At 38.9% G+C, this 14,807-nt stretch overlaps 1 protein-coding gene across 3 annotated transcripts in view; it reads left to right on the top strand.

Annotated features, from left to right (window-relative positions):
- The first annotated feature begins 9,967 nt into the window (after positions 1 to 9,967).
- Positions 9,968 to 14,807, top strand: part of znf608 (zinc finger protein 608) — an 86,120-nt gene continuing 81,280 nt past the window's right edge. For all 3 annotated transcript variants that reach the window (XM_036213749.1, XM_036213748.1, XM_036213750.1), the window contains exon 1: positions 9,968 to 11,525. In XM_036213749.1, coding sequence (XP_036069642.1) covers positions 10,773 to 11,525 — 753 coding nt within the window. In that variant the 5' untranslated portion in view covers positions 9,968 to 10,772. The remainder of the gene's footprint in view (positions 11,526 to 14,807) is intronic.

The raw sequence follows: 14,807 nt of genomic DNA, 5'->3' as shown, positions 1-14,807 counted from the left end.
GTTTTTAGAAAAACGAGAGAAAAGTAGTGATCTTTAAAATCCTGGGCACTATATAGTCTCGCACTATATAGTTTAGGGTTAGGGAGGAATTCAGACCCAACCTTTGTCTCTTGTTTTGTTCCACACCGGGCTTTGATGTGCATGTCCACCACCTGCAGCTGAAAAAGGCTTGGTGTGAAACGATGTGATCCAAATCTCACAGTTCATTGCCAGCATCCGTGCAGTGGTAGATGTGGATTATCATCACGTCAGGAAAATGGCTGTGGTTTATCATCAGGTTTATCATTGTGTCTGGGTTCACCAGATAAACCAAACACTTTGAGTTTGGTGAGTTTCACCAGGTCACCACCAAGTCTGAGTCAGTGATTGGTCGAGGTTTGATTTGGTTTAGTGCATTCAATGGCCACAACTTTTGTACATAGAACCTTAAAACGATTGTAAAAACGTGCATAGCTACATGTGAATGTGAGCGTTTATGTACACAGACTTTTCTTTGGAAGTGGCCACTTGAACAAGCACAGCCGAGGGTAGTGTGCACAGTGGTGTACCGTCAGGGCCTGCAAAGCCTCCAGTGAAGGCTTAAAATTCTCTGAAAAGAAGCATCTACATCACAGAAAGGGTTTTTATACAAATATATATTTGTGCAAAATATATTTGAGATCATTCCAGCTGTTCTGTCAGCTTCTCTCTCAGCTCTACACCCTGGCTGTGCTGCTGTCAGACTGTTTTTTCACATAAAAGTTTTTATCAAAATGTACCCCTTACCTGTGCATCAAAGTCTGCCTCACGCTCATACAGTCAGTGACTCCGTCCTCACTTCCGTTTTTTTTGTGGCGACTTCCCATAAAAAACACTGCTGATTAAACCATACCCAAATATAGGCTAAATGCATTTACACTGATTCAACCAATCCACATTTATTTTAGAGACTCAGTAGCTTCATGAGGGCGGATGAGGACGTGTTGGCCTCTGATTGGATGGTCAAAGCTCACGCTATCAAAAGCTAACTTCTGCTGTACTTTAGTTCAGGACGTAGGCAGTAGCACTTGATTTTTGTTTGCATTCCACGCTGTTTTACACGTTAACAATAGAAGAAGGCAGAGAAGTTGATTTAGTTGCTGGTTTATTCCATAAGCTGGACTTTCCCAGAAAAATTGGACATTGTCAAAAAAGGCCGAGCAACCCTGAAGGTCGCGAGCATGTGTCAACGGGGAAAAGGATTTGTACTTTCAGCTTTCCAGCATTTCTGTCTGGCCATAACAGAGTTTTGATGAGCGACAAAGAGGCCAGTATGAGAACTTCCACGCTGCCACTGAACGCATCACGGCTGCTCCCAACACATTGAAAGCATTATAGACAGCTACACGGCAGGATTTTGGTCAAAATCATGTCCCAGACAAAAATGGGTTTCAAGACCATGAAAATCTAGTGTTTATCACCTTCATCGACGCCCAGAAATTTTGGGAGCACCCGAAAAACTTCCTGCACGCATCTGTCTCCAGCTTAGCACAGCGCTCTGATCTGTCTGGGTTTAGGACAGAACTGTAATACGGCATAAAGGAAATCTGTCACTGAACTCCTGGACTTCCTTCATGATGGAGTTCATCTTTAAATAAGTTGGATTTGCTGTAAATGAAAATGCTTATTTTCAGGTTTAGTGATTTGTCAATTGTGCTTATATGTCTGTAGCAGCCAATGAGTTACATATCACTATTGGACTGGTGTAGATGTCTGATTAGTGCTGTGTTATAATTGTACAAACAGATCTGGAACAATAAGAATGTGACTTTTCACCAGTAAATTATTCCTGATAAAGGAGAACTTCTAGAAAACATGGTAACAAGATCTGAGTTTACACTCAGTGGTGAACGTTGAGGCTGATCTTGTAGTCCATGTAGTTAATGGTCATTTTACTGTGTCTGCTAAGCCATGTCTCATTGTTTTTATACCATTCAAATATGGCGTCGCTCTTCACTTATCTTGGACAGTATTAAATAAAAAAACGCCTGAGTGCAACAAATTAGATTTATCACTGAAGATGGCAGTGGGAGGAGACGTGCGCGAGCAAATGATCAATATATAACAGGATGTGTTAGGAACATAAATAGTTCATATTAATGAGGATGGTTTTGGCGGAGGAAGACTGAAGGTTTAGCTCTGAAATGCACAGACCGCCATTGGTTTTAAGCTTGTACACACTACATTTGACACACGTTCAAGAATTTGCGTTTATTCCCATGTTGTTCACACTTGAAAAGCAGGAAGGGGCTTCTTCGTTCTGCTCTTTGCTAGTTTAGTTCTGCCTCTTACAATTGGAAGAGGCTTGGTGTGAAATGTTCAAGAGGTGAAAACCTCGCACATTCAGAGGCCACACACTTTATAGGTAACACCCAAAAAAGATCGTAAGGACCTGCAAAATTTTGTGTAATCACGAGAGTTTTGAACCCAGAAGCCCAAAATGCGTGATTATGCACATTTACAAAAACCTTTCATTGGATGTGGTCACTTGAACGCACGTTGATGAGGACGGTGTGAATACTATGAAGCCAAAGTCTGTCACCTCAGGAATAAAGGCATCTGATAGCAAACTATCGGTCAATTCTTACAAAAATGCAATCTCAACTCTCAGAACTTTATCTTGAAATGGAATGTTACACGGATAATTAATAAGTGACAGCAGTGTTGTCTCTATTTTTACCCAACAGGAGCTAATCTGTTCAAACCTTAGCACAAAAAGCAGAGCTGCAAAAAATGACAGGGTTACGTATCACCATAGGGACTGTTTCTGCCCCGTTTGTAACAAAAAATAGATCTTATGTTTTGGATTTTTCAAAATAAACTAAAAATACAAATTCAAGTATATGATGCCTAAGGATAAGTCCCCTATCAAATGTGTTGTTCTGAGCTCTGATGGCAGAAATGATCACAAAGCCTCTCGTTTCGCTTTAGCCCCACATTCTGCTCCCGACAGGAGAACTAAATGCTGCAGTTCCTTAAATGACCACTAGAGGCATGTTTCAGAGGGAAACAGTTTTTGATAAACTATCCTTAAAAAAGATTATGTAACATAAATAACGTGTACACATACATCAATTTTCAGTACCTGCTTTACCCTATAACTACCCAAGAAAATAAATAAATAAATAACACACAAAAAAAGGTCTTTTATTCTGCTTCGTTTTGCCTTGGTATATAACCCCTAAATCACATGTGTTTAATTCAAGGCCCGGGGGCCGGATCCGGCCCTCTGTGTAATTCTATCCTCCAGATCATTTTATTTTATTGTTATTAATGGTCTGATGTTATCTTTCGCTCATTCCTAACTTTTAGAATTTTGACAAAATATATTTTTATGGAGAGTAAAATATTAAAAGTTATTTAAGTTTTAAGTTGATTTATTCTGTAATAATATTCCTGTCTGTTTATTATTCATAATTATGTTAAAAAGTTACAGTTTTAAAGTTTTACAAATTGGCATTCTAATAACTTTCTGGACTATTTTGGCATGTACTAAGATTTTTTAGGCTATTTTGGAGTTTAGCTAATTTTGGCTACAAGCTAGCTGATTTTGGCTAATTTATACTTTTTTAAGACTGTTTTAAGGTGTTTTGGAGTTAGGCTAATAGTTACTCGCTAGCTAATTTAGGCTTTTTTTTAGTTTTTTTGGCCATTCTGAAGTTCAGCAATTTTTTTCAGCTACATGCTAGCTGTTTTGGCTAACCTAAGTTTTTTTATTTTTCTTAATTTTTATTTTTTAGTTTTTTATGGTAATTTGGTATTTAGCTAGTATTTTAGCTAGCTATCGGCTTCCCCGTTTTTAGCTATGAGCACTAGCATTATCACAGGTAATGCTATATATCTAATTCATATTTATGTAAAAAAGTTGCAGTTTTAAAGTTTTAAAAGTTTGATTTTAGAGTGTTCAATAAATGTTTGTCCTGTTCGGCTGTTTGTGTTTTGGATTTTGGCCCCTTGTGCGATTGAGTTTGACAGCCCTGACCTAAAGGGACATTGAAGTAAAAAAAAACATTTTTTCTAAAATTCCTTAGGGGCTCCGTAAAAAAATAAATGAAAAAAAAATTTAAAAAAGAAAAAAATTGGCTAGTAACTGATGAACGCTAGAAAGTAACTTTTGCACCCCAGTTACCATCTGGTGCGCAACAGTTATTATCCACAATTTTTTATTTATTTATTACTACTTTAATTTTTACCCAAAGAAAGGTTCTGGTTAGTAACTGATGCACACCAGATAGTAACGTTTGCTTTCTTATTAAAATTAAATATTAAAAAAAAATGTTCTGGTAACTAATTGATGCACACTAGTTACTATTTGGTGCACATCCGTTTTTATCTCCATTACTATCCAGAATTCTTTTTTTTAATTTCAGTTTTTGGAAAGAAAAAAACATTTACTTGAATTTTTTTCCTTTAGTTTCTCTTTGGGGCTCCATACCTTGGGGAGTAATATACACATTCAATATTTAAAAAAAGCCCTTTTCTAAATGTTTCCCACTGTTTGGTTGAGCAGGCAGTTTAAGGGTTAAAGACTTAAATTTCTCGTATTCAAACCTGTGGATACCGGGGAGCAGTCACAGCAGCCTGCACTAAAGTAATTAGCCACACTGCATTTAAGGAACTCTCACTTTTGTCATTTGAACCCAAGTTCTCCTCGTCCATGTACTCTTTAGTTTTGTGTTTTGTGAATGAATTCTTTGGACTTCATTACATCTTTGTGGTTTTATCCTGCACTTGATTCCTCACCTGCTCGCCTGATCATGACAGCTTTGATCCATATTGGGTCACAGGGTTGCTGGAACCCATACCAGTGATTAAAACAAAATATTTGCCTTTAGGGAAGCCCCCTCTGGACAACAGTTGTGAATTTCCTGCATTTTTTTCTCAGAAATTTAAACCTTTTTTCTCTTTTCACTTCAAAATCTGATAATAAAATGACTTTGATTCAACATCACCAATAAACTCAAACTAATACTTTATTTATTGGCATTTATGGTGTTCAATTAAGGAATTTATGAATAAATCATTTTTTTTCTTAGTTGCATATTCAAACATAAATGCAGATAAATAGAAAAAAAATCCTCATTTTTTTGATTCCTCTGTAAAGATTTCTTCATAAATTTTAGAAATAAATGTATATCCTGCAAACAACAACTAACAGTGGGCTGACCTGCAGAAGTGAAGCGTAGACAAAATGTTCCAGGATGACTGATTGATTCTCTGTTTATTTACTTACTTCCTGACTTTAGCCCCTTTACTGACTGAACTCAGATACTACACGGTGCACTTTGAAATCCACACATGGTAACAAAGATACTCACGAAATATGTTTTTGCATCAGCACATTTTTGCTTTTCAGTTACTTTTCCAGATTTCCCTCACATCATTAGAATTCATTTGAAGAGAATAACAATAGTGGCATCTGGCGAACTGTTCAGGGTGTACCCCACCTTCACCCAACAGCAGCTGGAATAGGCTCCAGCAACCCCAAAAGGGATCAAGTGGGTTTAGTAGATGGTTGGATGGAGGAACTGAAGTTTCTGAAAAGCTTCTTTGTTCAGACATGATCCACCATATGAACACAAACACACTTCACAGCATTCAAACTCACAAGCGTAATTCTAGTTGCTTGAGCTTCTGCTCTTTTGATTACCCCCTAAAAATCAAAGTAAAGAGTCATGACACGCGCGTGACAAATATTCATAAGCAGACAAAATATTCCCCCCAGCTGGAAGGCGCCACCTTGTGTCAGCATCATGAATATTAAGTTGGTACACAGCAGACTTGTAGTTCATCTTAGTTCATTTTGAAGTTTAGCTAATATTTCAGCTACATGCTAGCTGTTTTGTCTAAGCTTTTTTCTGTTTTTATGCTATTTTGAAGTTTCGCTAATATTTTAGCAACAACCTAGCTGTTTTGTCTTATATAAGCTTTTTTTCTGTTTTTTTTTAGGCAATTTTGGAGTTCAGCTATTTTTCCAGCATTATGCTAGCTGTTTTGGCTAACCTAAGTTTTTTTTTTTTTCTTCAGTTTTTTAGGGTAATTAAGCATTTAGCTAATATTTTAGCTGGATATCAGCTTCAGCTTTTTCAGCTATCAATTTCAGCATCTTCAGCGGCCAAATTCAGCTCACAGCTTCACACTAGAAATTATTGCAGGTAATGCTATATATCTAGTTCATAATTATGTTAAAAAGTTACGGTTTTAAAGGTTTAAAAAATTCGTTTTAGAGTGTTTAATAAATGTTTGTCCTCTTCGGCCCACGACTTAATGTGTGTTTTGGATTTTGACCCCTTGTGCGACTGAGTTTGACTCTTCTTTTGGGACATTGAGAGTGATTTATGTAGTTGTAGACCATAAAGAAACCGTATGGTTGTTATGGAGCAGCAGCTTCATGCAGGCCACTGTGTTGAACTGAAGAGTGTTTGTGAAACACTGAACTTCCTCTGCGTCACATTAAACCACAAACCCCCAAAATGAATGAATGAATATTTAGACTCCAGACCTGTCTACTAATTTAACAAGAATCTTTTCATCATGTGTTGTCTGTTTGCCTTGTAGCTGCATGTGAGATGTTGTATGCAGAAACACAACCAGAGCACGAGGCTGCTGCGTGTTGAATACAAACAGAGCAGCTGCCCTTTGAAACACAAACACAAATCGGATGATCACAAACTCAGATTTTTAGGTCAAATAGAAAAAAGTGGGAAGGCTCACTCCACAGCTGAAGGTTGCTGGTTTGAATCCCAGCTGGGAGGATTCTGGTCTTTATTCTTAGCTTCATTCCATCAGTAAAACTAGGGCTCAGAATGGAGCTTGTGACCCGCAAAGCTTATTTTCTACATCTCTAATATGATCTTTTCCCAACTTTTTTGGTCTGCTCCTGGTTCACAACAATGTGAATAAATAAATACTCAGAAATACAATATTAGGCAAATTTTCTTTATATATGTTCTCCATCATCAGAAAAATAGCACAAGAACAAACACCAAAAACACTGTTTTCATCAGAGTAAGTCTTTAAAATATCTCTTTTCTTCATCATGTATTTATTGGATTACAAAGATGTTTTGGGGTCTTAAGCTGTTGAGCTGTCCATCATATTTTTTTTTCAAAAACCTAAATTTAGATTGATCTTTTTTCCCCATCCTGCTTAATTGCAACCTTTCCGATAATCACTACAGATTACCAAGTTAGAGATTTTTTCTTTTGCTTTTTGCTGACCAGGGTTCTCAGACACTGGAAAACCTCTTGTGGTAATTGGAGTGGAGCAGAACCAGAACCAGCTTTGCAGTGGTGGGAAGTCTGTAGACAGTCCTGCTCCTTAACCTGTGAGAGATAATTCACTTACTGTGGAAAGAAGCTCTTAAAGGCCCACTCAACTATATATTTTATAAGCATCCCCAGTGGCCTCTTAACCATGATTATGCTGTTTTTAGACATATTTTTTTTTATTCTTAAATGAAACTATAAATTATATTTAAGAGATAATTAAAACTGTCATTGATTGGAAATCAGAATTTGAATTTTTCTGCTCCAGATCTCAGTCCATCAATCCAACCTGTGATTATTTCAAAGATTAAATGAATAAAATGCATCAGACGCAGGCGCCCACGATTTTTAACTTGTATAATTTTGATGAAATGTATTTTTATGGAGAGTAAAATATTTAAAGTTATTAAACGTTTAAGTTGATTTATTCTGGAATATTATTCCTGCTTTTTAATAATTCTTAATTATGCTAAAAATGTATGGTTTTAAAGTTTTAAAAATTGGCATTCTGTTAGCTTTCTGGACTATTTTGGCATTTACTAAGATTTTTTAGGCTGTTTGGGAGTTTAGCTCATTTCAGCTACATGCTAGCTGTTTTGGCTAATTTAGACTTTTTTAAAAGATTTTTAGGCTGTTTTGGAGTTAGGCTAAAATTTACTCGCTAGCTAATGTAGGCTTTTTTTTTGTTTGTTTGTTTTTTAGGCCATATTGAAGTTTACCTATTTTTTTCGTGCTGGGTGTTTTGGCTAACCTAAGTTTTTTGTTTTGTTTTTTAGGCTAATTTGGCATTTAGCTAATGTTTTAGCTGGCTATCAGATTCAGCATTTTCAGCTATTAACTTCAGCATTTTTAACTATCAATTTCAGCATCTTCATCAGCCAAATTCATCTTACAGCATTCACACTAACATTATTACAGATAATGCTCAACATCTAGTTCATAATTATGTTAAAAAGTTATGGTTTTAAAGTTTTACAAATTGGACTATTTTGGCATTTACTATATTATTTTAGGCTATTTTGGAGTTTAGCTAATATTTCAGCTGCATGCTAGCTGTTTTGACTAACCTATTTTTTTTTTTTTTTCAGTTTTTTAGGCTTATTTGGCATTGAGCTAATATTTTAGCTGACCATCAGCTTCAGTGTTTTCAGCTATCATTTTCAGCATCTTCAGACAACTCCACTCAGAAAGGATCCAGCTGAGATTTGAACCAGCGCCTTCTTGCTGTGATGTGATAGAATCTGGATTTCAAGTCTCCTTTCTTTGATACACTTCACCACTCATCCAAGTAGCCTCTGGTTTCTGTGTTGAATTACCCGTCAAAGCTGCAGTTACTGAGCTCAGTGGTGAAGGGCTCCCCCTGGTGTAACAGGCAGTGACCTTCAGGGTCCGGTTCCACAATAAATACATGAATGAATGTGATGACTGGCACTTTAAAGACTCACATTCACGGTTTTCTCATAACTGAGGTCTGGAGAGCTGTGGTCAGAAGCTTATAAGGGTGGAAACAGCTGTTTTTCAAAAATGATCATGCTGGTGGATCATCAGATTCACTAATTGCAAAGTAGAAATACAAAGACCATTTTAAAACTCAGCTGCCATGGATCCAACCTCATCCGGTTTCCATGACTCAGCATTTAGTTTGCAGTTTTTAAAACTACCTTTGTTAGCATTTAAAATTATTTAATATATTTTTTAAACCCTAGCGCACTTTTGCTGCGTATTTTTTACCCAATAAAAACTATTTCTAATTAAAAAATGGATCAAAATATGACAACATGTGATAAATGTGTCTTTTTCTTTAATTTGGAACTGTGGATTATACAACAAAATGGAAAATAAAAACAAGAAGATCTCAAAAACATGATGAAAAATTACTGAAATATTTGGAATTTGAGAACAAAAAATTCCTAAGAATAATAATAATAAATAAAGATACTGGAGACTTGGCTTTTGATCCACCCATTCCTGGGATTTTATCCATGAACCAAGGAAATATTTTTCCTTATAGGTGAAAAATCACCCAGCAAAAGTGCTCTAGGGTTAAATAGTGTGATCTGATCAGAGAAGGTCTCCGTCTATTTGACTTGATTTACCTTTTAATTCACAAAGTGAAAATAGAGTATTTTAAAACATGAACAGTCTTCAGGCTGCCGACTATTTGTAACTAAAGCTGCTGCTTTCTTGGAACTTGATAAATAAAGATTCCCACAAAATACAAAAATTATAGTCTTTAGTTTGTCAAAAACACGCCTGTCTTTCTGCTCTCTTTGCTGCTGGTTCATCGAGGTTCTGTCTCAGAAAGTCACATTTGTGTTTGTCTCAGAATCAGTCGGATCCTCATTTGTGTGTTTTGGTTTATGTCATTTAAATCTATAGAAATGCTGACTGTCTTTTATTGTCTGTGGAAGAGAGAACTGTGTTGTCATAAATCATTAAAGCTCAATCGTGCTTTTGGTTTTTATGGTTTAGTAAGAAACAAAGACTTCAAAAATACTTCTTTTGGTGCTTTTTTATATTTGAAAATTACTTTGTATTTTTACCATGTTTTTTTCATCATCATTAGTTTATTGGTGCAGTTTGCACTTTGTATTATTTACATAAGGTACAGAATAAGCAAACAATAAAAAAGAGAATAAGCTGAAGCAAATAAAGCTTATTAAATTATTATCTTTGAGGAGTAGGAGACTATATGTTAAAGACAAAATCATTTTAAGTATTTATATTTTTGCATTCCTCTTTTAATTTTTTTAATGTTTTTTCTGTTATCTCTATTGGTAAATTTGAATCAGCCTTAAAATTATATTTCAATTAATTGTCACATTTTTTTTGTGTTATTCTAACTGTGAAAAACAATGAACTTCTTTTGTTGATTTTAAAAATCACGAGTGGATTTTTTATTTTTGATATATTCAATTGAACATCTCCACAACAGGAATTCAAAAACAATTTGATTTCCAAGAATGATTAGGAGAAATCCTGAGACTCCACAACCCCTGGATGACAAAAGCAGATTTTCTTTGTCTGGAATGAGCCTCTGCGGGCCGCACAGCGCCCCCCTGCGGCCGCTCACTGACATCATCCTCACACAGAGACAGTGGAGAATTTTTTTTTTTTATCTCAACGTTTAAAAAAGTCTCCTCAAGAGAACAAAACAGACCCAACAGCGCCGCCTTGTGACGATGGAACGTTTGAAACAAGAGTTAAGAAATATGGAGGAAAACAGAACTTTAAAAATAAAAAAATCACATTTTAAAACACACTTAAAAGAGTAAAAATGAAATGTATTTTTGTCCGTTTATTGCTATTTGCGTTTCTTTTGATGCTGCAGCTGAAGCTCCTCCACGCATCTGCTGAGGAGGACGCGCGCGCAGCAGCGCGGATCCCGCAGACCCGGCGCGGGCTTCCTCACTGCGGCTGCGGGGCTCACGATGACCTGAATGCTGATTATCCCGGAGATCAACAAAGGAAACAAGGGGAGGAGGGATGAACCGTTTCCTGAGAGCGGAGGAGAGCGGAGGCCCGCTGACGGACTGCAGGGAGCTGTCACCCAACCACACCTCCTCTTCCTCCATCTCCATCACCTCCTCCTCCTCCTCCGCCTCCTCCTCCTCCACCGCCGCGCGCTCATCACACGCGGCCCTGCCTTTGCTCCAGACCCGGGGAACGAACGGGTCGGAGCCGAGGAAAGCCGCGCTCACACGCCGAACCGAAGAAGAAGCGCAGGCGGCGGGCGGTTCCGCGGCGGCGGCGGCGCTCGCCGGGCTCGCTGAGCCGCGTCCGGAAGCTCAAGGACGCGGCGGCGCAGACGGTCTGGAGATGATCTCAGCGGTCAGCAGGGATGCGGACGGCGGCAGCAGCAACCACGGCGTCTCGGAGGTGACCGCGGCCGCTCCCGCCGCCTGCGCCAAAGGCAAGGAGGAGAGGAAGGGGAAGAACGTGATCCGGGGCTGGAAGAGGGAGAGAGACAGGGAGAGGGACCGGGACAGGGACGCCGCCGCTCCTCCTGCCCGCACCAGGAAGGAGAAGCCCGGCGATGGCCCGTCTCCCCCTCCCTCCGTCTTCCTCCCGTCGTCCGCCCAGTTCGAGCATCATCTGTGCCGGGATGGGCCCGCGCAGAGCCGCTGCGGGGCTCCGGGGGACAGCGCGCAGGACTGTGGACTTAAGAGCGGCGCTATTGTTGTGCGGCGGCCGCTGGACGACACACCGACCGCCAAGAAACACCGAGGAGCCGACAAGGTAAGAGCACCACGCGCACGAGCGCGAGCGCGCGAGCGGCAGCATCCTGGCACGAGATGAAGGCCACAAAGAAGGATGGATGCACGCGGCTGAGCGCGTGCCACATGTTTGTTTCCTTTTGTTGTGGTGCTGTCATTGTTCTCTCCCAACTCCTCAGCTGTTATTCTGGAGAGGAGATGAAGGCAGCAGCAGGACGCGGGTCAGTCTTTAAAATCCTCCGCTTTGTCCTGCAGCTCGTCCAAACATACATGAAAGCGTGCAGAAGCGTCTGCAGGTGAACGCTGCAGGCGGAGACTCTCAGCTGTTCCTAGAAGTCGGAATTTCCGAGTTCAAGGTCGAGCTTTTGAATGAATTAATTTCCTTTAACCTGCAAAGGTGAACTTTTGACTGACCTCACACCTGAGCACAAACCATTAGAGAGATGTGATGTTTTTATAGCAGAGCAGTGAAAGAGCTGCTGTTCTGAAATTCAGCTGAAGTTTGACATCAGGTGAATAAAGCTGTCACCGTGTAGAAGTAACTCACCGTATCCAGACTGATGTAGCTGTTCTGAATGTAGGTAGAACTTCTCTCATGAATGAAGGAAACTTTATTAATAGACAATATCACTTTACCAGGGCGCAAGTGGTTAGCGCTCTTGCCTCACAGCGAGAAGGCCCCGGTTCGAATCCCGGCTGGGACCTTTCTGTGTGGAGTCTGCATGTTCTCCCCGTGCATGCGTGGGTTTTCACCGGGGACTCCGGCTTCCTCCCACCATCCAAAAACATGCCTCATAGGTTAATTGGCGACTCTAAATTGCCCCTAGGTGTGAATGTGAGAGTGAATGTGTGTGATTGAGGCCCTGCGACAGACTGGCGACCTGTCCAGGGTGTACCCCGCCTTCACCCATCAGTAGCCGGGATAGGCTCCGGCACCCCCGCGACCCCGAAAGGGAAGCAGCGGTCAAGAAGAAGAAGATGGATGACTTTACCATTGGGGTACTAGTGTGTTTTACTGGAAAAAAATACATGAAATGAACATTTTAAATTGAGCAGATAAAGAACAAAAAAAAAAAAAAAAAAAATCAAAATAAACATAAGAGTCTGAGTAAACAACTAAAAGATGCCACAACTAGTTAGCATTCAAATCCATTCTAAAAAGGTGCGTCAAAGTTAAATTGATAAATATTAGTACACTAAACATGAACATAAGTCATTAGTGCTGCAACAAACGATTCATTCAATAGTCAACTAAACATCGATTATTTTTTCTTATTAGTCGACTAATCAGGTCATGCGGAAACTGGATGTAAAGCTCATTAAAGCTCATTAGCTTTAAACTCACTACAAACTATGTATAGTCACAATAGCATTATTTGCAAAAATGTTAATGTGAATGCTGTAATCTGAATTTGGCATCTGAAGATGCTGAAATTGATAGCTAAAAATGCTGAAGCTGATAGCCAGCTAAAATATTAGCTAAATGGCAAATTAGCCTAAAAATCTAAAACAGCCTAAGTTAGCGAAAACAGCTAGCATGCATTTGAAATATTAGCTAAACTCTAAAATAGCCTAAAAAACAAAAAAGCCTAAATTAGCCAAAATAGCTAGCATGTAGCTGAAATATTAGCTAAACTCCAAAATAGCATACAAACCTTAATAAATGGCAAATTAGTACAAAAAGCTAGCACAATGTTATTATAACTTTCAACTTTACTACACTCTGACTCCATTTGATATAAAGTAACGACTAATCGACTATTAAATTAGTCGTCGACTATTTTAATATTCGATTAGTCGACTAATCGTGGCAGCTGTAGTTGAGGACATCCTGCATGAAGGAGCTCCTCCTCATCCTCTCTGTTAGCCTTCAGGGAGCAGGAACGTTTCCCCAGCCTCAACAGAGAGAAGACCCCGTCGTTTGGATGCCTTGGGCCTTTCTGTGTGTTGTAGATTCTGGTGCAGCACCGCTTGTTGCATGTGGTCTGCAGGTCCAGCAGCTTGGTATGGATGGGGCGCTCTGCTGATTGGACCACCTTGTGGAGAGCTGTCCTGTCCTATTTGGTGGTGTTGCCAAACCAGGCTGTGATGCTTCCTGTAGATTGTCTTTAGTACCTTTGGGGGCAATTTGAAGTCCCTCAGGCGCCTGAGGTGGTGAAGACGCTGCTGGGCCATCTTCATCAGGGTGTTAACGTGGCAGGTCCATGTTAACCTGTCCTTCTGCATCCATGTCCTGAACACCTAATGTAACCATCCGTTCCTCGCCTTCATTGTTTCTTTGACTTACACGTCTTTTAAAGCATTCTCCAATCACTACTCTCTCCCTTCTGATGGTTACTCGTATCTCCTTGTCCATCTCCATCCAAAATGTCATCTTCTCTTCTGGTTCACATCCATACCTGGAGGATTAAACCTCTGACAATATCTAACATCTTCAACTTCTGGGTTTAGAATCAGTCCTTCTATCTGATCCTCTCTGTCAAAGTGTCTCCATTCAAAGTTCCTACTTATACTTTTAACTACCCCCCCCCCCCAAAAAAAAGCAAAAAAGTTTTTTTTCTTTTTTCTGCTGCTTATTTTTCCCTAAAGGGACATCGAAATAAAAAATAAAAAAAAGGGAAATTTCATTTTTCCCCCCTAAAAATACACAGGGGTTCTGTAAATGTTGCTATCTGGTGCACAGCAGTTACTATCCAGACATTTGTTTAACTTCAGTTTTTAGAACCAAAAATGTTCTGTTTAGTAACTGGTGTGCACCAGATAGTAACTGAAAAGAATTTCTAAAGAATAAGTTTTTCCTAAAACTTAAAGTAAAAAAAACTTTTTTTTTCTTGTTACTATCTGGTGCACACCTGTTAGAAACCAGAAAAGAAAAAGTATATTTTTACTTCAATTTTTGGGAATTTGTACTTCCAATTTTTTTTCCTTCATTGTCCCTTTAGATCACAGTGTCAAAGTCGAGGCCCGGGGGCCGGATCCGGCCCTCCTTTATTTTATTGTTATTAATGGCCAGACGTTATCCTATTTCTAACTTGTATAATTTTGACAACATATATTTTTATGGAGAGTAAAATATTGAAAGTTATTTAAGGTTCAAATTGTTTTATTCTGGAATAATATTTCTGCCTTTTTACTATTCATAATTATAAGTTACAGTTTTAAATTGGCATTCTGCCAGCTTTTGGACTATTTTGGCATTTACTATGATTTTTTTAGGTTTTTTGGAGTTTAGCTAATATTTTCAGCTACATGCTAGCTGTTTTGGCTAACCTACTTTTTTTTTTTCCTTTTTTTGTTTGTTTTT

Source organism: Oryzias melastigma, linkage group LG9 (assembly GCF_002922805.2).
Source record: "Oryzias melastigma strain HK-1 linkage group LG9, ASM292280v2, whole genome shotgun sequence".
Classification (NCBI taxonomy): Eukaryota; Metazoa; Chordata; class Actinopteri; order Beloniformes; family Adrianichthyidae; genus Oryzias; species Oryzias melastigma.
Note: the sequence above shows the minus strand (reverse complement) of the source record. Positions and strands in the feature narration are given on the sequence as shown.